At 42.9% G+C, this 23260-nt stretch overlaps 1 protein-coding gene across 1 annotated transcript in view; it reads left to right on the top strand.

Annotated features, from left to right (window-relative positions):
- exoc4 (exocyst complex component 4) overlaps window positions 1-23260 on the top strand; it is a 102453-nt gene that overhangs the window by 39978 nt on the left and 39215 nt on the right. The window contains exon 12 of the mRNA XM_068586867.1: window positions 23092-23194. Coding sequence (XP_068442968.1) covers window positions 23092-23194 — 103 coding nt within the window. The remainder of the gene's footprint in view (window positions 1-23091; window positions 23195-23260) is intronic.

The raw sequence follows: 23260 nt of genomic DNA, 5'->3' as shown, positions 1-23260 counted from the left end.
TGTATATCTGCATCTGTGATCCGAATATGTTGGATGGGAATACATGCCCCACATGGTCTTGGAAGGTCCTCTGACTCCCCCAGGAAGAACTGGAGGAGGTGGCTGGGGAGGAGGACATCTGTTTTACCTCGGTTAGCCTGCTGCCACTACAACCTAGCCCTGGCCTAATGCCAGAAGTGGGATGGATTATAATAAAGGGGACAAGTGTGGAGTGTTTTTTTTTGTACTTATCGCTAATAATTGCCTCGCTCTCTATCTGTGTGTTGCCTTTCTAAAGCAATTGCAACTGATATGTATTTGGCTATTTCTTCCATTCATATTGTGAGGGAGATACAATTACTGTTATTTCAATACATCCAACCTCAGTCCAATTGCCTGATTATTGAGTCTGTCACTAACAACAAATATGTTGTGTGTGTGTGTGTGTGTGTGTGTGTGTGTGTGTGTGTGTTTTTGTCCGTGTGTGTGGTGACATCTCTTCTAGAGAGAACCTCAAGAATGACAAAACATTTCCCCCCCCTTGGGATATGCGCCAACTCTGAGCGGTGTTGGTGGCTTGTAGTCAATGAATGAATAAGATTGCTTCTGCCTTCACGAGTATGGCAATCCTGTCGTGTCAGAGTGTAGAATGTATGTCTTTTGAGGCTCGAGTGTTTGTGCATATGGCAGCCAATTTAGTTTGACTTGTGGGGGTCTCATGCTGACATTTGGGTGGCATTTACACCCCTTGCTCCGGACAAGGATGGCATTTAAAAAAAGCTAACCCCTCCCTGTTCACCATCCACAGGATGACCGGGCATGCCCATGTCTGTCGATGTCCTCTATAGTTGGGTCTGTGTGTGTTTTTGTGTGTGCAGGTAAAGCCGAGTTGCAGTATCGCCATATCTCAGTTAATTAGTTAGTAAAATGTTATCATAATTGATAGGAATGATGGCCAGATCTATGAAAATAGTTTAATTGAGTGAGTCAAAGTCCTGAACTGCCTTGCCGAAGGGTTTTATGTAATAGTATCGTGCTCATGCTTGGCTAATTTCCTTTCCATTTAATTCTGCTTTTAATCTTGCTGCTTTCTAATTACTAGTTTTGTGGACTTTGAAATTACCTGTGGGGATGATTGGGTTGAAAGTTTCAGTCATCTTTTGAAATTATTCTCCGTGTCTCATTCAGAATTTGACTCATCGCCCTTCTGTATACGTACAGGCGAGTGCATGTTATGGCTGCATCTGTGTATTAAAACATAAAGGAGACTTAGTATTATTCCTGCTGGTCTTCAGATAATATCCGCCTGGTGGGTGAGCTGGATTGAACACTTCACTGCTCCGCGGCCAATCGAGTGCACGGCTCTTCCAATTCACTCGCAGCATTAGCTTATTAAAAAGTACTTGTGGTGATGTGCAGATACTTGAATTCATACACGGTCTACTCAAAGTTGGTTCGGCTGTAAGTGTCAGAGGGTCGGACATTGACAGCGAGCGCCCGGGGGGAGCAGCGAGGGAAGGACAATGGAACGAGCGATGAAAGGAGTGAGGAGCGGATAGAAAGCTAGATGACAGGAAGAGGACAGAAGGGCTCTGCCACCCACCGCTGTAGCCTGTGGTGAGAACGAAACACACCATGATTCTGCACTAATTTCACACTCTCATTAACTCCCCTCCCGAGCAGCATACACAGACCTAGAGCAAGAGTTAGAGGTGAAATGGAGTGTCTTTTAAATAAGTTTTTCCGGTGTTCAAATAATTTACCTGCAACTTTTTTTTTTTGCTTGAATTCCCAAACACAAAATCTCCTCATTACTTTCAGAAAGCTAAACATTACAACAGTGGGCCTATTGCGAATTATAATGTTTTGTTGTGGAGTCACATATACCTTGCAAATGAAATACACTCACTAATTAATTAAGGGGAACACGTCCAGTGTTAAAAGATCATTATCATGATGTTGTGTGATGATGTTGTGTACTGGTCCAGTGTACAGTTTGTCACCTTAAGTAGTTTGAATTAATGCAAAGACCATAAACCAAATTAATTGCAAAAGCCAGAAGGTGCCTTGATTTGTCACGCCATGGAAGCCGGCACTTATTATGATAGCCCAGTCATCTGCATGTATATCTGTGTTTTATTGTTTACTAATGACGAGCAGACAGAAAAACAAGTGTGTTTATTGCCTCCTCCGTCAAAGTAGTGCGGCAGCCGTCTCCGTCCATACGCTCCCTGCTGCTGAAATTAAAATGGCACCCATTACTCAGGTATTTATGATCCATATAAGTCCTGCAATTACGCAGTCTTTTTATGATGTTGATCCACTACGAAGTTAATTGGCCAACAGGATCGGCCTTGCTCCCAGTAAGAGCGAGCGAAATAAAGAACGGCAGGAAAATTATTTTCCAATTTAACCCGGCAACAAAGTTTGTTTTATCGAAAAAGCCGTCGTCATCATTTCACGACAATGCTTTGTTACCCTATGAATGACGCACATGCAAATCCCCACTGTGGCGGATGTGAAAATGGCACAAAATAATTTGCGGTTGAGCCCTAAACTTCGTTTAGTCAGGCAGCGGCTTCATAATTACCGGTGAAGACTACAGTTTCCCTTCAACAATATCATCTGAAGTCGGCCTCAAAGAGGTGCCTGCGCCGGGCCCATTAAAATGCAGCATGGCCATCTTGTCTTAAGTCTTGCTCACTCACACATACATGCACGTACTGCTTTGCTCTGGCAGCTTTTGCTCTCTCTTCTAATCTTTTCTCCCTCCACGCTGGAGGATTTTCCTCAGTAAATAGCGTCCTCCCGGTCCCTCCCTTTCTCACCCACACCCCATTAAATACTGGGAGCATAGTTGGAAATCAGGTGGAGAGAGGATTTTACACTGGAAAGGTCAGAGACGGAGAGATAAAGAAGGTAGAAGAAAGAAAGCAACAACAGAGGGAAGAGAGCAGATGGAAGGGAATGAAAGGAAAACACAAAGGAAAAGATGATAAAAAAAAAAGAAATAAACAGACAGGTGGGATGAGAACAGAGAGAGATAAATCTGAGGAAGAAGAAAGGAAGTGCAGAGGAATAGAAAGGTTCTGAGATTGCGTCTATGCTGAGTAGCATGTTGGCTCGCTTTGGATTCAAGTTGTTTGCTGGTTGCACATATAGACACCTTCCATACGTCTGCAATATGCCGCACGAGACGACTGACCCTGAATGTAACCTGGAGGGATCGGACAAAAAGACCTCTGGCTTCATCCTTTAGGAATTCATTTTCAGTACATCTGCATACTTTCGGCAATTTTCTGCAAGGTTGCTTATGGACCCTGTGGCGTGTGTGTGTGCGTGTGTGTGTAGTTAAGGAACATAGACATGTTTGTCTTTGTGTCCTGGCACAATTCAGCTTTAATCTGACCAACAATCCGCTATTCTTTCCCCACACTAACCAAAAATCTTGGGGACCTGCAAAGCCGACTTCATAAGAAGTCCACTGCTGAGCGTTCAGACCAACTAGACCCCCTTAAGCGCCGACCGACAACACTCTGCTTCACATGAGTCTGTCGGACAGGTTGCCCTGGGAACCAAGGCTGATTCCATTATGGAATGGATAAACACAATCAAAGAGTTTATCCACCTTCTATAGCCAGAGAAAAGACCCCCGCCATGATGGATCTAATCTCCTGCACAATATCTAGTGTGTGTGTGTGTGTGTATGGTGTGTGAGTAAGTGTGTGTGATGCCCAAAGTGTGTGTGTCTGTCTCTGTACATGCGTGCGGTTGCAAGACATGGAGAGATTGAAAACTGCACCCTTACTGGAAAGTGGCTGAAGTTGCACTTTTGGGAAGCGATAAAACCTGCAGTATTATTTAGAACTGTGTGTGTGTGTGTGTGTGTGTGTGTGTGTGTGTGTGTGTGTGTGTGTGTGTGTGTGTGTGTGTGTGTGTGTGTGTGTGTGTGTGTGTGTGTGTGTGTTGTCCTGTGGGGGAGGGCATCAGAGAGATAAAAGAATAAAGATACGGCAGTGCTGCAGCCAGTGACAGGCAGGAGCACCTGACAGATTCACAGCAAACTGGCACTGTGTTTTGCAGACATCCCCTCCCTCCCCTCACACAGACACACTCTCTTTCACTTTCCATCTGTCTTCGGCTCCTTTTCCATCCATGTGTATTTTTGTTTTCTCTTTCGCTACTAAGAACCTATTTTGACACACTGAACATGATGTGTGATCCAATGCAAGAACCACAGACGCGGTTTGAAGGGTGATTTAGAGCAGATACTTTTGATTTGACTCTCATGAGATTCGATTTCAAGGTTGGATGTCAACTGATAATAAGAACACCAAAACACATCAATATTTTTTTTTTCTTCTTACATTTAGTACCATTTATTTCAATAACTAATGCCATGACATGATGTACCGCTAACAGTACTAAACAAGAGTCCTTTAATCAGGCTCGGTTGTTCAGGAGGTAGATGGTCAAAGACAGACGCGACTGAATGTTTCAGAAAACTTAGCAGGAGACACACATACACACACACACACACACACACACACACACACACACACACACACACACACACACACACACACACACACACACACACACAGACACACACACACAGACACACAGACACACAGACACAGAGCGATGTCTTTGGAGCTTGTTCAGATGACCAGGTCATAATCACACGGATGTTCACACAGTCCCCGTCAGCGTTGTCCCCTGCAGTGCCTGATCGTTTCTGATTGTCTCCTTTTGAGAGAGATTAGTTTGGCGTCTGGAGACTTGCAGGTGTGCGTGTGTGCGTGCATCTGTCTTGGTGAATTGTGTTACCAACAATAATTTAATGAAATGTAAGTCTCCCATTTTTTTAAGTGTATTATAATTAAATTAAGCCTAATATGGTTCTTCAGACCTGTTGCTATGAAAGGACAGAAGTGGGAGGACAGAATACCCTGAATGCTTATTGAATGAATGCCAGAGGGAGCTGCTGCCAAGAAGAGAATTACTGATCCACAATGAAGAGATGCTTTCACCATGTGCAGCCTTCTGCCACGTCCCTCACTCTTCACTTTATCTTCCCTTTTTCTGTCATTTCTCAGAGATGTGGAGCCAAACAAAGGTGTTATAAACAGGAGTTGCACTACCTTCTAAAAACTGAAATCCTCCAAAAATGATGCACAGTGCTGTATCATAAAGAGCTGTATTTTGTGCGTCTTCTCCCGTCCTTCTCAGAGTAATGTCAAAGTAAAGGCAGAAAGCCGGAGATGGGCGATTTACAGATATTCTCTTGTTCCTGTCCCACACACTTACTTCTGTTTTCTCCTTTGAATTCAGCCTCAGTCGTCTGTCTTTCCTCTTCCCATCCTTCTATCCCCTGACAACATGAGCTGCCACTCTGTGTTACCGTCACATGAGCGAGCGCCAGCCCCCCCACATCACTGCAGCCTTTGATTGGCCGGGCCTTTCCAGGTCGGTGAGCTGCTGCCTGATAATAACCTTGTTTGATTGCTGGAGCAGAGATGTAATTGATTGATCTGCTCACCCTGTCTGGAGCTCGGCTTCTGAAGTAGCCTGTACCGATGTGTTTGTGCGCGTGTGTGCGTGTGTGTGCGTGTGTGTGTGTGCGGGCGTGTGTACTGGTGTGGGGTGTTGGTTGATAAGCACACATGGACACACAAGCCTCGCCACAGATGCAAACGCATGCACGTGTACCCACGCACCTCTGTTACCATATGGTGTGCTACAGAGTGGGTACCGGAAGAGGGAGAGCGTGTCGGGAGTTTGCTTTTTTAAACTCTTCCCCAGCTCATCTGCCCCGTGCACCTTTCTAAACAAACCCCACTCACCAATCAACAAGTCATTAAACCTCTTTAATATTCTCCATCTCCCTCTGAGAGGATTGTTTGTGATCTCCTAATTGGTGGTTGCATAAGTAAGTCCATCTTTTGTTAATTATTCTCAAAGATGGATGGCCTCAACTCAACATCTAATCCAATAGCGGATAAACAGACTCTCGGCATTTTTGAGAGTTTTGAGTCAGAGTTTCTCACAGTTAATAACCGGGGCTGGAGAATATCTGTCTTTTTTTTCTGTGTATGTGAGTAAAGTCAAGTTCTACAGGCTAACAACAATTTGTGTTTGTGTGTTACATTGTGGATGTGACATCACTGCCCCCTTCCTATTATTTTGGTGGTTGATTTAATTGGTAGGATGTCCACATAATTGCCATGTTTGACACATGTTTCAGTGTGAATAAAGGAAAGGAAACCATTGGTGGAGCAAGAGTTCACTTTCTCCTGTCTTCAAGTTGTACATTTTGGTAATTTGGCTTTTGGCACTACTTGTTTCTCTGTAGTTTTTAAGGATCTTTTAGGTGTGTGTGTGTGTGTATATATGTACTATATATATTTTTCTGTCTTGCTCATTGAGATTTTTTTCTAGATAGGCGTCTGCATTTAAAGCCAAACATCTCTCCCTTGTGCCTAAAATGAATCACGCCAAACCTCAACCAACAACACATGCATTTTTAAAAGAGATGGATATTTCTCCCCTTTCGTCCTTCCTCTATCAGTGACAGTTTGATCCCTGACCAGTCATGCCAGAGTCATAGTGTGCTCATTGAGTGTGCAACCAGTGGAAAAGTCAAACAGGCAGACTCTGATTGAGACTATATATCGACTCCTCTCCTCTACTTGCATGAGTTATTTCGAGGCAAAGGTTATGAATGTAAATATATATATATATATATATATATATATATATATATATATATATATATATATATATATATATATATATATATATATATATATATATATCTCCGAGACAATTATCCTATGCCCTCCAAGACTTTGAATCTTTCCTCAGAAGAGTAGAAATCGATGTAGATGTCCATCACTTCCCTTGCCTTCATTTTAAAAGTCGTCCAAACCAGCAGAAGTACATGTGCTATTTCCACATTGCCCCATCTGCTCTCCTGTTTTTGGGTGAAGCAAGTGAAGCACGGAAAGCCAAGGGATGAAAACACTTTTGCAATAAAGTGTAACAACACTGAACTGCCAAGTGTTCCTCCAGGGTTGATGAGTGCAGCGTGTTCACCACAGCCCCGTGTGCCTGTGAGTGCTCTCCTCTCTCAAACTGTTGGGCTAAATTCATCACATCCACCTTAAAAATAGAGCTCACACCCACAACAATGACGACGGGCAGGGGAATTTCAGCCGGAATAGGACGCAACAGATTCAATGAGGGGAACGCACACCAGAAGGAAGGTGGGGAGAGAAGCGGAAAGGCGAAAATCCATTATGTTTGATGTTAGTGTCTCACCCTGGTAGCAAATGCTGGTGGAAAAACCCTGTGAAATGACATTAGGGGCGTCTTGTAATGTGATTTCAGCTATGTGTGAATATGAGATTTCTAATGGATTTGAGCACATTAGAGCAGTCTTTATCTGTAGTATTTATTCCCCCCTGGTTTCAAATGCAATTTGCTAAGTACAGCGTTTCACTCAGCTCTAGCTCACTAGCTTTCAGGCTGGAAGGGATGTGGGGGAGGATTATGTTATTCTTCTTTTTTTTTTGTTTGGGAGGTTGGGGGGGGGGGGGGGGGGGGTTGCTACATAAAGATACCATGATAAATATTTGAGGCACTGCGTTTGTGACAAATAGGTATATTATAAGAGAGAGATTATTTCAATAATATGTGCAGCGAAAGTATAGTTTAATCAGGAGTAAGATTGTGTGTGTGTCTCCTCCCTGAGTACGTATGCAAATGTTTTTTTCTTCACGTGATATTTGACTTCTTTTCTCCAAGAAGATGGGCAGATGTATTGCTTTCGGCCGCATTGAAGCAGTTGAGAAGTGTGACAAAAATGTGTGCGAATGTGACTTTTAAGTTTCACCTCCATCATTGAGTCTAATGTAACGTGGCCCCTGCTCTTCTGTAACATGGTGACGTGTGCACACTGAGTGATACCGTGCCGTGAATGGAACAGTAATTTACTCCTCCTACATATTAACCCAATGATTGCACACTGACAAATGTTTTTTTTGAGCCGTTTACACACTTTTATGGATCACATAAAGACATATTCTATATCAGCATCAACCAAGCTGGACTCACACCGTGTCTACACGTGACGTGTAAGGCGACCAGCGCGTTTACGGAGCAGCGACCAACAGCTTCAGTGCCGGTCACTCGCGTTCTGGCAGCGCTCAAACCCGACACATAATCAATCGCAGTGATGGTTGTAAAACAAGAACGTAGAGTCGAAGCTTTGGTTTTATGTTTACGAGCAGACGGTGGCCTGTGGAAAGCTTTTCATTTTTATTTAATAAAGTGATGCTTTTGTTTAAATAATTATATAATAACAACAGGGTGTTGAGTCAAGGCTAACTTACTCACCACTTCAATCAGCTAGTTTAATTCATCCCACGGCTGCTCTCTGATCTCTTGTGTCCAGCGCTCTTGGTGAGCTCGTCAACATCGCAAACGCTTTCTGCCAGAGCTTGTGATGAGACTAGTTTGGACTCAGTTTCATAGCCTCTCCACCAGTATCGCACATTGCTTGAAGAAAGACAAAGACTCATGTTTGTCTTCAGTTTGCCTGACACCCTAAACCCTCAGACTGATTAGGGTCACGCCATCCCTGATTAACATGCACATTTACGTGTTCCTGCCAGCATTTCCGCAAATTGTCCCAAATCAGTCAATGAGGTGCACTCCGAGCTCTCCGCAGGCTTAATGAGCTAGATTAAGACGGAAGTCATTTAACTTGCGTGGGAAACACACACACACACCTGGTATAGATAGGCATATGTACTCATCACAACCAAACAAGCATTAGCTCAGACACACATGCACACACCTCACCTCCACCTTGTATTTCAGTTGGAGATAGAGTGAGGCCATTATGCAAATGTCAGGTGTCAAGTGTAAATGAGATTGAAGGGATGGGAAACAACAGAAGTATTGAATATTACACCGGCTCCCTTGGTAACTGCACTGAGGTAATGAGAGCATACCGAGACAAACGCCGGCAAAAGCCTTCGTTACTCTCAAAGATAGCAGACGGAGAAAGACTGAATAGAAAATGTGAGGAGGAAGTCCGTTGGGTCCAGTGGATCCCAGAAAGACGAGATAAACACCTGCATGACTCGGACCTGGAGTATCAAAAGGAGTTCATTGGTTTGTCTGGTTCTTGTTTTGGTCTTTAAGAGTTACTATACATTGCTATAAATACAAAGGAGAGGTTATTGTCTTTACCAAAGCTGAAGCTGTAACTTTACCCAGCACACCTCGGATGTTATTGAGGTGAATACACATCGTTTCTATATTTGGTTAATCTGTAGTTTACCTTCTCAAGGTTTAGCCCCAAAATTAAAAAAATAAATAGTTAAAACTCACAATTTAAAATCCTCTTGATCCCAACATAATCACATTGTTAGTTTTTTTCATGATTATTACTTAACAAAAACAAAAGTATTTAGTTAATTATTCCATAAAGATACAACTAAATGGCTTGTCTTAAAAAATATCCTCAATAAATAATCTGATAAAAATAGTTGCCAGTTGTTTTTGTCGATTCATTTATACTGTACATACATAGAGACGTACATACAGACAATATATATATATATATATATATATATATATATATATATATATATATATATATATATATATACACACACAGTATTTTAGAGTTGTTTAACACAAGTGAATTGTCAGTTTTACCAGGAGCTCTAACTGTCAGTCCATAAAACTCTTGCTTTTATTTGATGATTACTTGAAACCCACAGGCATGCGGGAAATGTTCATTGCAGGTCATCTCATCATCTGCCACAGAACTTTGGCCCGGCTGTTGTTAAGCTCTGCTTGCATACGTCTCGCTGTCTCTCAATTTATTCTCTCTCTCTTTATCTCCAGTCTGTCTATAGCTGTTGGCTGTGTACTGATTATAAAGACTTCTCGTGCCTAATCCTCTTTCCCTGTCTCCTTGTCCCTCTGACTGCTGGCCTCCGCCTGAAAGAAAAGCGGCAAGATGAAATAGTCCTGTAATTTTCTGAAACCTTAGATTACAGCTGCTAGTTTGATAATGGATGTAACTTTGAAGAAATAATCATGAAAATGTCATGTAAATGTTAAACAGAAAATTGCTCTCCGCATTCACGTTTTTGGGTTTTGCACGAACAAAACCATCTGCATCTTTGGCGGTATTATTATGCAACGTGTGATGTTGAATACTGACAACAACTTCTCCAGCAACATGTTTTGGCCGGATAAACATTTTCTTTCTCTCTCTGCGTGTGCGGCTGAAACAAAGCCACACATTTTCAGCCGACCTTTCAGAAACCTGTCATTAGCCAGCGGAAGCTCTTTGATTGTTTGTTGAATGTGCTGCAGACTGCCGGCAACACAACGTGTCTCATGGGAACTGATCAAGAGGAAGGCACACATGCAGAATGACACTGACATGCTTTTTCAAGTGCCATAGGGGGGATAGTATGCCCTGCGCTTTCCCTGGTGTCATGTCACAACCACCTCAGTGGATGCAGAGATGCCTCTGTGGTGTGTGGAGAAGCAACAAATCGGGTGTCACAAACTGCTGTTTTCAATATGTCATGCTGACAAAGTCGTTGGTAGTGAAGAAGTGGGGAAATACTCAGATATGGTATAGTACATTCAAACCTCCCCCGATTGCTTCGGTCTCTGGATTGGGTTTGCTAACGCTACTCAAAGTCCGACACAGAACGAAGCCATTCACTGAGAAGTGATCCACGTTAAATCAATCGGGGGCCAAGTGTTGGTCACCGAGAGAGTTCGACTTCGAGTGTCGAGAGAAAGAGAGAGCGAGGGCACGTCTCCCCTGCAGTTTGTTCAGGTCAGTGAGCCGACGGCTGTCCCAGGTGTGAATACGCTTTTGAAACGTCGCAGCGGATCACTCTCGCTGCAACATTTGTCAAGCGAAATAGAGGTGGTGTGTACAATGTTCTAGCTAGATATCAAACTGTTCCAAATGAATATTTACGTTTAAAATTGAGACGTTTTGGACTTCATCATGAAATCGGAAGTTACATTTTTGTAATTACAGAGAGCGTAAAGTACTGAAAATACTGGCACCGAATCCCGGGTACCGATATCGGTCCTCATATTAATGGTACCCAGACCATGTTGTAACTTTCGTTCAGATTTTCTGCGAGATTCAGTTTGGACCGTAGCCGAATAATCTCTTCTGTTATCAATTAATTGTGTAATTAGAAATGTAATTAAATCTGCTTTAATAAATAATAAAGAACATTCCCTTCTGACATTTCATTGCTCATTTATATCAATTGCAGTTCATTGTCTTCTATGAACTGTAATTGCCGCTACGATCTGATGTGGACCACAAATCACTCAGTGGTTCTGAGAAGAAGAAAAAAATCCACCAGGGAATTAGTTTGGATCGGAAGTTCCTCCTCTCCTTCCCTCCATCCCCCTCCTGACGTCCCTTTGCTCATCCTGATGCCTGAAATATTTTATGGATAGATTCTCTATTTACCCATATGGCAATGTACATGAAAACACACACCTGTCACCTGAAAGTGAAACGCACAAAGGTCAGCGCCCGCTCAAGGTTGTCTCTCTCCCCTGGGAGCTTTTTCAAGTGGACACACACACACACACACTCGCACAGAGACCACGACATGACACGCAACAACAAGCCGACTCGGACAGGCATTGAAAGGATCAATGAATAATTTAACCCCTAACATCATATTTCCCCTGGCAGTAATGTATACAGAAAGGCCGGCATGTGCACGTCATATGTACGTGTGCGCAGGTACTTGTGTGCGTTCTGTGTGCATCCACCTTCATTTTGTGTGCGCCCTGTATATGCCTAGAGGTGGCGATTTCGGCAGTGTAATGTGATGTGTGGGAGTATTATCAGAGCTGTAGGTATGACAGACACACCGCCCTAGAGCTGACTTCCTGGAATTGCATTTTGTTGGCCGTGCCCAATATGAGAGCTGTCACCTCGTTCCCTCCAGGCCATGCAAACTGTGATTGAGGCATTTCTGTGAGGTGTCACTATCAAGGGTGTTTGCTCGTGAGGGGTTTCGTGTCGCTGTCTATCTGCTCGTGCTCGACGGGTAATAGGCTGGCTTGCATGCCGATGAAGAGTTTTACACAATTTCAATCACTCTGCCCTCCGAATCTCGCCCTTCCTGTTTTGTCATTCTCTCCTCCTCCTCTACTTCTCTCGTTCTCACTTTTTTTTCTTCCTCTTTTATCCTGTTTTTTCGCGTCCTTATTTTTTTTCTTCCACCTTCACTTCGTCCTCACTTCTTCCATCCTCTTTTTTTTAACCTCTCTCTTTTCCACTCATCCTCGACTCCCCTCTCTCCTCCTCACTGTCAACACTGTCATAGCTTGGGGAGCCTTTCAGTGTATTACAGAACTCTCACCACTAGTTCTCTTTATGGCACTTTCTCTTTTTAAATTCAATCAGGCTTCAATGGAGCCCCCAGAACCATTTCAATTTACTACCTGGACGCCACAGGATGGAAAGTCCTACGCTAACATAAAAGTCTAAATGGAATGGAAGGCCAAGAAAGAGAAAGGGAGGGAAGAGGGATGGAGTGGAAGGTATGACAAGGAGGGGAGGGCATGTGTTGAAACGGTGCCGTGGAGAGATAACAGCAATGGAGTGGTAAAAATGGAGAGAGGCAGGTGAATTAGGGGAAAGAGGGTGAGAGGGAAGAGTCTGAAGCGTTCCAATGGATAAGGGACCAGAGATGACAGCAGGGGAGAGAAAAAAGAGTGAAATGAAGGGTGCGAGATAGAGAGGAGGAGATAAGGGCACACAGTAAAGGAGACGAGGTGATAAATATAAAGTGTTTTTTTAATCAGAGGAGAAACTGCTCACGGAGCAACCTGTTTGGAGGAATGCCTCAACCTTTAGACGTCAATGATACTATGCAGTGCGTAACACTCTGAGCCGGCACGCTCCAGCCGGGAGGTGAAGGCAAAGCGGTGCATAACACGCATACCTGAATGGGAATGTAAGATGAAGCTCGTTTTTTGTTTTGTGTAAAATTGTTTTTATATTTGCTATACAACTCGGTGGAATGTCAGCCTTTCACCCGCAGCCATTACATCTCTGAGAATATGTCAAAATCGTTGCCATTTCCTCACAACGATCCTTTTGACCTCGCTTTCCTGCTTTCTTCAGGGCAACTTTCCATTCACTCTCCCCTTTGGGCCAAAATAGACTCCTCGTGTCCATCTTTGCTGCCAGCCCTTTGTGTGTTGTGTGCAGGTTAAGTGTTTTTCTCAGTAGTTTTCAGGCGAATTGAAAAGTGCCTTCGCACTTAGCTCTCCCAGGAATAGTTGCCATTTCAGTCTTGCTGAGTCATTCGCTGAACCACGAGTGTCCTTCGATGGCTCGAAAAGACTATATCATCACCATCAACTCTGATTAGAAAGGAACATAATGTGTGTGGGTGTGTCAGTGTTTACGAGGTCAGAAAAGATGGCCCCAAAACTCATTTAATCATGTTGACTCCCTAGCTCTATCGGTTCCCATCCTACCGCTCTAATTCACTACTTAAAAAAGTTTTTTGAGGACTTTTTTCAAAGGCACAAAACACAAACCAATGAATCACTGGCCCAGACAAACTTGCATGAGCTTTGTATTGGCATATGATTTTTTTTTTCTCCATTTTCTTTATCTTTGGCTTTTCTTAAGGCTTTTAAATCAATTATGAGCTTTAATTAGGTCTAAAGCCTCCTTCTTCTTTGTTCTTTGACCTAAAGTTCTTTGGCTTTTCGCAGAAACTGAAAAATGACTCACAGAGAGAAATGCCACTTTCACACATTCACTTGAGTATTTTAACCGTATGCCACTATACTTCTACTTCACTACACTTCTGAGGCTCTTTTTTTTCAGTGCTATTTCTCTGGCCGCTTTAGTTACGCGTTATAAATTCATTCGTATTTGATGATTTTTTTTTTTTTTGGATGATATTTTCTTCCAAAGCAAAAATACTCCCAGTCTTTTTTATCAATAAGTGTGTCTCCTGAAATGCAGTTTTGCGTTACATCAGAGTTTGTGACCGGGCTACGGATGTTTCGGTAAAGCTCTCCTGAACTAAGTTCACCCCCTAAAAGGAACGCACCCTAAAATAAACCGTAGGCCGTTTGGATTATAAAATTACTCTTTTGATGTTATACATGTTAGTTTGTGTGTTCTACTCTGTCAGCTTTGTTGTTAATTACTGACTTACTTTAATAAAGCAGTCCCCTTCCCACTGTTTTTATAAATGTCACCTGTGGGAGGCCACTTAATGCTCGGCTTATTAATCAGACTTGTTTTACGAGGAGGAGACGAACACTTAAATACTTAAGCATTGAGCAGAGTACAATCAGACCAGATACAGTGTTTGTCTGCACCTGCTTATCTGACTAGAGAATAGTGTGTGAGTGTGTGTGTATTTTCGTGCGGTTGTGTGTCTGAACTAAGCAATTGGGGGCCTGTCATTAAGAAAATAGGCGTTTGAAGGGGCCAAACATGCACCCACACCACGGGACCGGCCACGAACAGTGCCGTCACCTGCCTCTCTGTCCGTATTGTCGGACTTTGGAGCGCGAGTACAAAAGCAGCGATTCAGGCCTGCCTGCCTCCCATTGTGACATTAAGGCCTCTTTGCCACTCTGTGGTCTTAATGGGTCAGTGATGCATGTGAGAGAGGTAAAACTCCCACAGCTCTTCTTCATTAACGAGATAGTAAACGAAGACAACAGAAGGAATAAAATTGCAATAGTTAGCTGCTATTAAACGTGAGCGCTAAATGTGCTTTATGTTCCAGGGGGGAGGTGGACGCAAAACTTAATTTTAAATGGCAATAACAAGCATTTATACAACTGCTTGGTGCTTTCACATTTTGATATATCACTGACTATAAATGGTTTGGTGGCATTTTCTTTTTTGTGCTATTAATAAAGAGCAGAAGATTAATCTCAAAGTTCAAATTTAACTGCAATACAAATTAGAAGTTGCCTGCACTCTTTGATGCTGCTATTCTTGTGTATCATATTAATTGATCCTCACCCCCCTTGCCCCTCCCCCCATTAAAGACTCATTAGTAAAGATGTGAGTCCATCTTAGTATTCATCATTCAGTGGAGACGGTCCATTATATAAAATTCATACTTCAGTGACAAACCTTCAGAAATGTATCTGGTTCACTGAAATGTTGAAAGCTGTTGTGAATGAGAATGAACCAGCAGCGGACAGGTTTGCACCCCTGCGGCTATGATTTCCTTTGCCTTAGGCAACGCGCCAGGGAAGGTGTGTGTCTTTGAAACCAAGTTTTAGCGGTGTGTGTGTGTGTGTGTGTGTGTGTGTGTGTGTGTGTGTGTGTGTGTGTGTGTGTGTGTGTGTGTGTGTGTGTGTGTGTGTGTGTGTGTGAGATACGGGGGCGGGGAGGGACTTTTTGGAGTGCTGGAGACCTTCATTACACACTACTGTGAATGTAATAATTCAGACATAATTCAGTTTATTTTATATAGCCCAAAATCACAAATCCAAAATTTGCCTGGGAGAGCTTTAGAATCTGTACACATAGCATCCCTGTCCCAGGACCTCACATCGGATCAGAAAAGGATGCAGTGATTCAGCAGTCGACCAGCATTCACTGGTATCATTGAGCAAGTAAACTGGACTTCACTCTCGTAATAATGCTTCACTTTATTGTACAGATTACTACTAAAGTTCACACAAATGCTATCAAAAAATCTATGGTGGAGTTCCAGGCTTAAACACCAAACAAGTGGCGTCTAAAGGCTTCATGTGGCAGCTTAGGATCAAACAATAGAGGCGGCATGTGTACTTCCTTTCTTCACTGTATTAATATACCTTGACTACATTACTCCAGGAGAAAAAGACTAATGACAGAGATAGTGTTGGCTGGAATTAGAGGCAGATAAAGAGATGGAGGGTGGGGAGCACGCTGTAGGAAGACGGAGGAGGAGGCCACTAGCAGCGGTAAGGGGGTGATTTGTCTTTGAGGCTCTGTGGTGTTGGTGTTGGCAGCGTCAGCTAAACAAGGCCATCTCATTTCCTGTTGTCTGCAGGAAGCAGCTGTCTGCTACCGCTACTGCTGCTGCTGCTACTCCGAGCCCCTGGTCATCAATCTCCCCCGTTTTAATTGGTCTGCACCACACTGTGATGCGCCAACACACACGCACACACACACACATTTACTGACAGAAATTGTGCATGCAAGCAGTACACGTATGGATGCGCACACAGAATGAACATATGTGGCAAATGTACAGATATACACCAGTTTACGTCTGTGTCACATTAGGTTATTTGAGAGGTACAGCCCCCTTGATATCACTGTCGGCAGCCTTTGGTTCATTTTTTCAGCGTCTGCAGACACATATTCGTGTCAATAGCTCTACGGCTGAGAAAATATTGTTTAAATTTGAATACTGTTGGTTGTTAAGGTCTGTTATATTGGACATCTCAATTTCAAACAGAAAAGCCGAGACACAAACACAGACACTGTTCAGTTTCTGGACATTTCTGTGGCTGCTTCATAGACAGTTAGACACAATGGGAGCAGCTGTGGTGATTTGACTGGGATACAGGATCACAATTACAGCTGTAAGCCTCATATCTGTATACAACTCTGGTTGTAATTTGGTTGCGATCTGCCTTTTTTCACTGCGGGCATTTTGACTTCAACACAGTAGCACATGTGTCTTTAATAACAATAACATGGCTCCCAGTAAGCCAGTCAGCCGTGACATGTTGTGTGACGGCGGAGCCAGCGTGCACAATAGCAGGACCTTGAAACAGAAGCAGCTAAATTCATTTTATTGTTTGCATCTGTGGTTTTCCTGTGAAAGAGACCTCATTGAAGCACACATCCATAAACCAATTCAGCTGGTTTGAGTCTCGGGAATCTTGGGTGTCAACCTGTTGACTCTGTAGGCATGTTTTGTCTCGTGGAGGAGCTTTGCATAAAATTATTTGGGGAAAGCTAAAACAATATATTTTTCATTCAATTGTGAACAGCTGATCTTTGTTTTCTTTATGTGTGGCGGGAAAGGTTAAATCTGTGGAGGTCCACGCAGAGTCTATGCAGGCTTCCTCGATGATGGACCCCTGTTTTATATCCCATTAGCTTCACTCTCTTAAGGAAAGGTCCTGATTATGAAGCCTGTTTATACCTGCTGCGGTAAGCATGTGGACATGCACATCATTTACATAATGCGTCTATGCACCTTCCCATGGCACTACTTTCTTTCTCTCTTTTGTTCTCTTAAACAAACACACACTCATGACCACCCCCCTCACACCGCGTCCCTGCAGCCAAACACACACATACATACACACACACGCTCTCACACATGTGCAAATACACCGAAAGCCTTCAGCAAGTGTGATGCGGGATATAAACAGCAGGGAGTCTGGCAGAGGCGTGGGCAGTGTGTGGGAAGACCATATGCATTTCACCAGGCACTGATGAAAACACTTAATTACCCACAGCATTGTCACATTTAAAAAAAATAAAAAATAACAATATACTCGCCCATCTATTTCCTTCTGTCTTTGTCTTTTTTGTTCAGTCACACAAATATGAACACACACACACGCACACACATACACACCCTGTGCAACAAATCCTGAACAGGCTTCAGAAGGTACACACCAACTGGAATCTTAATTCTTTCTCAAAACCATTTGTGATTTTAAAAAAAAAAGAAAGAAGAAAAAAGCGACTTCAGTCAACTGGTCGTGCAGCTGGTGAAGAAAGCTGACGCAGTGCCATCCAGTGGTGGTGGTGGTAATTGCAGAGGGTCTTAAATCATTTAACTAAAGGAATGGATATTTTTTGAAGCAACACATTAATTGGATTAAATAGTGTTCTGGATCAAGCCATAAAAAATAAGATTTTTTTTCTACCTGATGTTTTTAGTTAAGTACTCCAGCTCTATACTTTGAAACCTCTTAAATATGTCTTTATAATCCTACTGTGCGCCTTACACTGTAGAAATAAGTAATTAAGAAGTAAGTAGTCTCCATTGGAAAGTCTAATTTTCTCAAAGAACCAACAATGAATGTGCAGATAACAATTAAAAGCTGGATATTCTCACATTTATTGTCTGATCTGAGGAAAATGAAAGCTAATGTTGGCAGTGCCATAAAACCCATAAAGTGACCCCATCCATTAAAATCCTTTTATGACTTTTAAATCGTCATGAAGCAACCGGGTGCTGCGGGTAAGAAGAATGCTATTAAGATAAGTGCTTTCAAGTGTCACTGGACGTTGTGTATTGATGTATTGACATCTGGCCGTACATTTTAATGCCAGTCCATGAGTGTGTGTGCATGTGTGTGTGAGAGAGACACAAAGGCAGACGGATTTAGCATGTGTCACGGACACAGGTACGCACACACATGCCTGCACTCCCTCTCTCCCTTCCTTCTGCTCCCTCCCTCCCTTGGCAGGGCTTCAGTGTGTCCTGTCCTTGGCGTGTGACAGGTCTTTACAGAACCAGCCTTCCTCTCTGTGCGGCGGAATCAGAATTCACCATAGCTGATGGGTTCGTGCCTGGGGGGAATTCTGGGAGATTTAAAAATGCTGAGTCTCTAATCGATCTTAGCACACTCTTATTCTGCTGTCTTTCTTAAATCTTTGTCTTTATCCCATTCCTCTTTCTGCATCATTACGCCGCTGCTGCAGATAGAGATGGATGATGGGATCCCAACCCTTTCCATTTAAAGAAGCATTTGTTACTCTAGGTTTAGTTTCCAGTGGGAAATGAATTCAGAGCTGCTGCTAAAAAACATCTTTGTCCCTGTCTGATCTCTTTTTTTTTTTTGCTATCTAAAAATAAAATCAAACCTTGACTTTCTCTGAATTATCAGAGAGCCATGGGGATGCAGTGGATTCACTCATTAGCCAAATCCCTGTTGGTATAAATACATTATGCCATTCAAGAATGTTATTTCTTGAGGCACATACACATAGGGCATGGCATCTACAATTATCCAGCTCCAGACCCTCGGCTCTGACATCTGTTTCCTAATGACAGATAATTGCATGCTGTCAAGTGCAATCAACGGCAGTTGCTGCTAAGAAACTGGGTTTGGAGTGTGACTGGTGCGGCCATGTTGGATCCAGACGAAGCTGAGAAGAGCGCAGAGATATCATGGCAAACTCCTTCTGAATTTGAGTGTCTATCTGGGTGTGCGTGTGGTTTTTTGCAGCCTGTTCTCCTTAAAAAGTACTTTCTCAAACAGCAAAACTACATATCATCTACGTATCATCTACCCAGTTTGTATTTAATGTATCACAAATATGTTTAATCAAAGTCCAGGTTTTGGGGAGTGGATGGAAAGGTCAAACATCAGGTAAAATGCATCCTTTGTTTTTTGTGACGGCAATGCACTCGTGCCTTTTGTCAAAAAATAAGAATCTTCTGAGTTAATTTCCATAACCTTACCTGAGCAACAGGAGGAATGGTACTCTGACATCCCCATTAGACGAATTACTGTATCAAATGTAGTGTCAATAGTAATTATTTTTGCTACTATTTTCTTAATCAATGGATTAATCATTTGGCTATAAAAAGTCAGAAAACAGCTCTTTTTTTGTCAGACAAATACTTTAAAACCTAAATATACTTATTTTACTATGTCAGCTGACAAAAAAGACTTGCATTTCTTAAACCTAAGAACTTGGATTTAGTAGATTTTTTAAACATTTTTGTTAGAACAAAACTCCTTAAAACTATGAATCTATCATCTGAATATCTGCATCTCTAACTACACATCCCAGTTGCTATATAAACATGAATGCTTATATTGCATGAGCCCTGAGCCGTCCTTACGTACAATTCTGCCATGGTCCAGTGAGGGCAGTCATATATCTGCTCTTCTTTAGTGTAATAATTTGATTAGTAAAACATTATTTGTTATTTTTGTGTTTCTTTAGTCAGTAGCACTTACGTTGTAATTACTGAATCAATTAGCATCAGCTTCTCAAACTCCGTCTTGGTCTTCTTGTCCCTTTCTAATGATCTAATTCAAATTCCTTTCTTGTAATCAACGCCTACTCTTACAACCTTTGCTGCACGGCAGTCTGTGTAAATGTCTGCCACAGTAATTTTAGACCAGTCGGAAATAGTGTGTGCGTGTGTCTGAGGGTAGATAAGCAGATTATTTAAGGTTATTAAGATTTCACACACAGGGGCGACGCCACGCTGTGGAGTTGCCGCTGTGTCTCCGCAGCGCTACCGCCGCACCTCCTTTGCGACTTGGCCCGCACTTCTGCTGCGTACAGCTGCCATATGGTAGACTGGTGTGTTTCGTTATCACCTGGCAAAGCCACTGACATTGTTAATCGGGTCCAATTATAACAGCTGCATAAGATGAAGCGAACACTCGTATTGAGTTCTCCTGGTTTTGAGAGAATTGAAAGCACCCGTTGCTTTTTTTTTGAGGTAACTGAAGTTCCATGCATGCCATTTGTGGTTTTGACTGTTATAACTGTTAAATTGGCTGTGCTGTAGTGTGGTAGTATGTAGTATGGTGCGCCTGTGATGTGAGGAAGGCCTACACAACCTTGCAGTCATACTTATTCCATTAGCAATAATGGGTCTTGGAGGGCGTTCCGTGCCTAAAACATGTCTTATAATAAAGAGGGCGCTCAAGCCAGAGCGAAAGTAGCGCAGTACAGAGCTCATAGTAACTGGTGAAAATGTCAATTTAAACCAATGTACTCAGTTGTAGCCTTGAGAGATCAAATGAGGCCGGCTGTCAGTCTTTGTGAGAGGTCAGACTGTCTCTCAGTGTTTTTGTGTAGGAGGTTTGGCACAAAGTACAACTTTCTGCAAATGGCCTTGTACAGCCTTTGGTGGTATGTGATTCATTTGGAGTGGAGTCAAGTTGATGGCTTTTCTGTCTGTCTGTCTGTCTGTGTGTGTGTGTGTGTGTGTGTGTGTGTGTGTGTATGTGTGTGTGTGTGTGTGTGTGTGTGTGTGTGTGTGTGTGTGTGTTAACTTGTTTGGTGTCATTTGTTATCGCCGCCGTCATCTCCACCAGAAGCTGTTATTCACTATGCAGTATGTCACGCCATCAGCGAGGAACATTTGGAAGCTGTGGTTGTAATGATAATGAGCCGGGAGAGACGTTCTTTCAGGATCCATTTGGAAATCTCTGCTGTGCTCTTCCCCGTGTTATTTATCCATTTACATTTTAACCAGCCTTGCGTCTCTATATTCTAAACGATTCTTCGGGAATCCTCTCAGAAAACTTTCTGTTTGATGCATATTGCCCTGCCCACAAACCTTATACTCCTAAAAAAAAATAATTTGCTGACGACGTGCTCGTTGGAAACGCTAACCATTGCCGGGCCCAGCAGTCCTTTTAGCCCAGTTAGCTCCGCTAAACTTCCTTCCAACGCCCATGGGCTCGGTATCCTCGTGAAGGGGCCCGCGGCACGGCTCCAGATGGCCGTCTGGATAGACAAAGCCGTTTTACTGCCTCGTACCCTGCTACATTACTCAAACGTTATCACCCCTGCCTACAAAAATCCATCTGTGCTCACATGCTAACTTGAAGAATCCATCATCTTGACACTTGTATTGAAACAACGACAATTATGACAGCCGGAGATGGATCTCAGAACAACACGATTCACATTTAAACTGGCAACGTTTGTCCTAAGATCAATTTTTTGAAATTAAGTTGTCAGCAGAAATTGTATTTAGTTTTTTTCTGTAGAAAAGAGGAGAGTTTAAGTTGTGCTCTGTATATATTTACACAGGGAAGCTTTATATCTGGCCCCCATTGTTTTGCAAGCTTGACGGTTTTAATGAGGCCACAGAAGAGTTTCTCCTACTTAACTTTCTGTTGTGGTGGAGTTTCAGTGGGAATCAATGAAGGATTTAGAATAGGTTTAGGTTCCTCGCTCATTCTGTCTCATTCTCACACACACACACGCACACACACACACACACACACACACACACACACACATGCATTCACGTGTACACACACTTGCATCAGCTCTTGTTGACTAATTGGGTCCAGATGCTGAGTAGTGTTTTTGATGTGGGCCTGTGCCTGCACATGTTTGTATGTACATGTACATGCATGCTTACCTTTTGCCAATCAATCATCCACCTCCACTGGTCTGTACTTCTTACGAAGGTTGTGTGTCCCTTGTTGTCTGCAATGCTGCTGACTCCAACTGCACATTAGCACACACACTGTTTCCAAGCAATGGAGTCGCCCTGCTCCACCAAATCACCACCAAGAGTCATCTTTGCTGCTCAACTTATTTTCAGTTTCCACCTTCAGTTTTTCATGATTTTCTAACGTAAACCCTTTTACCTTTTTCCTTCCCTCTCTCTGTTGCTCTCCTCCTATACGTTTAGGTCATATATATTACAGCTCTTGTAGGTCAAAGAACTCTTCTCTGAGGAGTTTGATTTATTTGTGCATTTATATGTGCTAAGCGCTTGAGAAGGCACTCGCTGTTGCATGGTTTGCCCTGTGGTGTGTGTGTGTGAGACGAGGCCAGTGACCAATGATTCTGTGACAAACGAGGTGTGAGTGTGCCTCTACCCAACCCATACATTACTGTCTGACCCTATCTGACCAACCAGACAGCAGCTTTCTGGTGGAATTAAGAGAGCCGGCATGCAGAGCCTCTGATTGTTTTATGTCATTAATGCTGTAAATAGCCCTGCTGTCTGCAGTTATATAGTTTACTTTACACTTTCCTCTCCAGAGAAGCTGCACATTTTCACTGTTGCTGCACACACTCACATTGGAGAGTCAGACAAGAGAAATCTTGCTCTACTGGCGCTTTTTTACAATAACTACCTTGCTCAAAGACACCTTGAGTCACACAAAGCTTCCCAAAATGAGTTCCCACGGCAGATCTAACCCTTCCAGACACTATTGGACCCGTCGATGCAAGTTTACTGTGTTGCTGGTCACAAGCCTGTCTCATTGCTCCTGTGATAACATGACGGCGGTGAATTCTGCTCACAGGTGGTTATGATGTTGGTGTATTCTAAATGTTTGTTTGTGTTCACTCCTCAGGTTCATTCAGGAGATAGAGATGAACATGGGACCGGGTCAGGCCAAGCAGTGCCAACTCCGAGCCTTTTTAACTTACTACATCAACGACCTCTTCCTCAACCAGGTGAGTGGAACATGTAAATTGTCTGATCGAGTGGCATATCAGCAGTCAAAGCAATGCTTTCGATTA

This window comes from Clinocottus analis, unplaced genomic scaffold, assembly GCF_023055335.1.
Source record: "Clinocottus analis isolate CAN_PGR_092001 unplaced genomic scaffold, fCliAna1.0.p SCAF_20, whole genome shotgun sequence".
In the NCBI taxonomy this organism is placed as follows: Eukaryota; Metazoa; Chordata; class Actinopteri; order Perciformes; family Cottidae; genus Clinocottus; species Clinocottus analis.
This window is presented reverse-complemented; position numbering and strand designations above follow the sequence as displayed.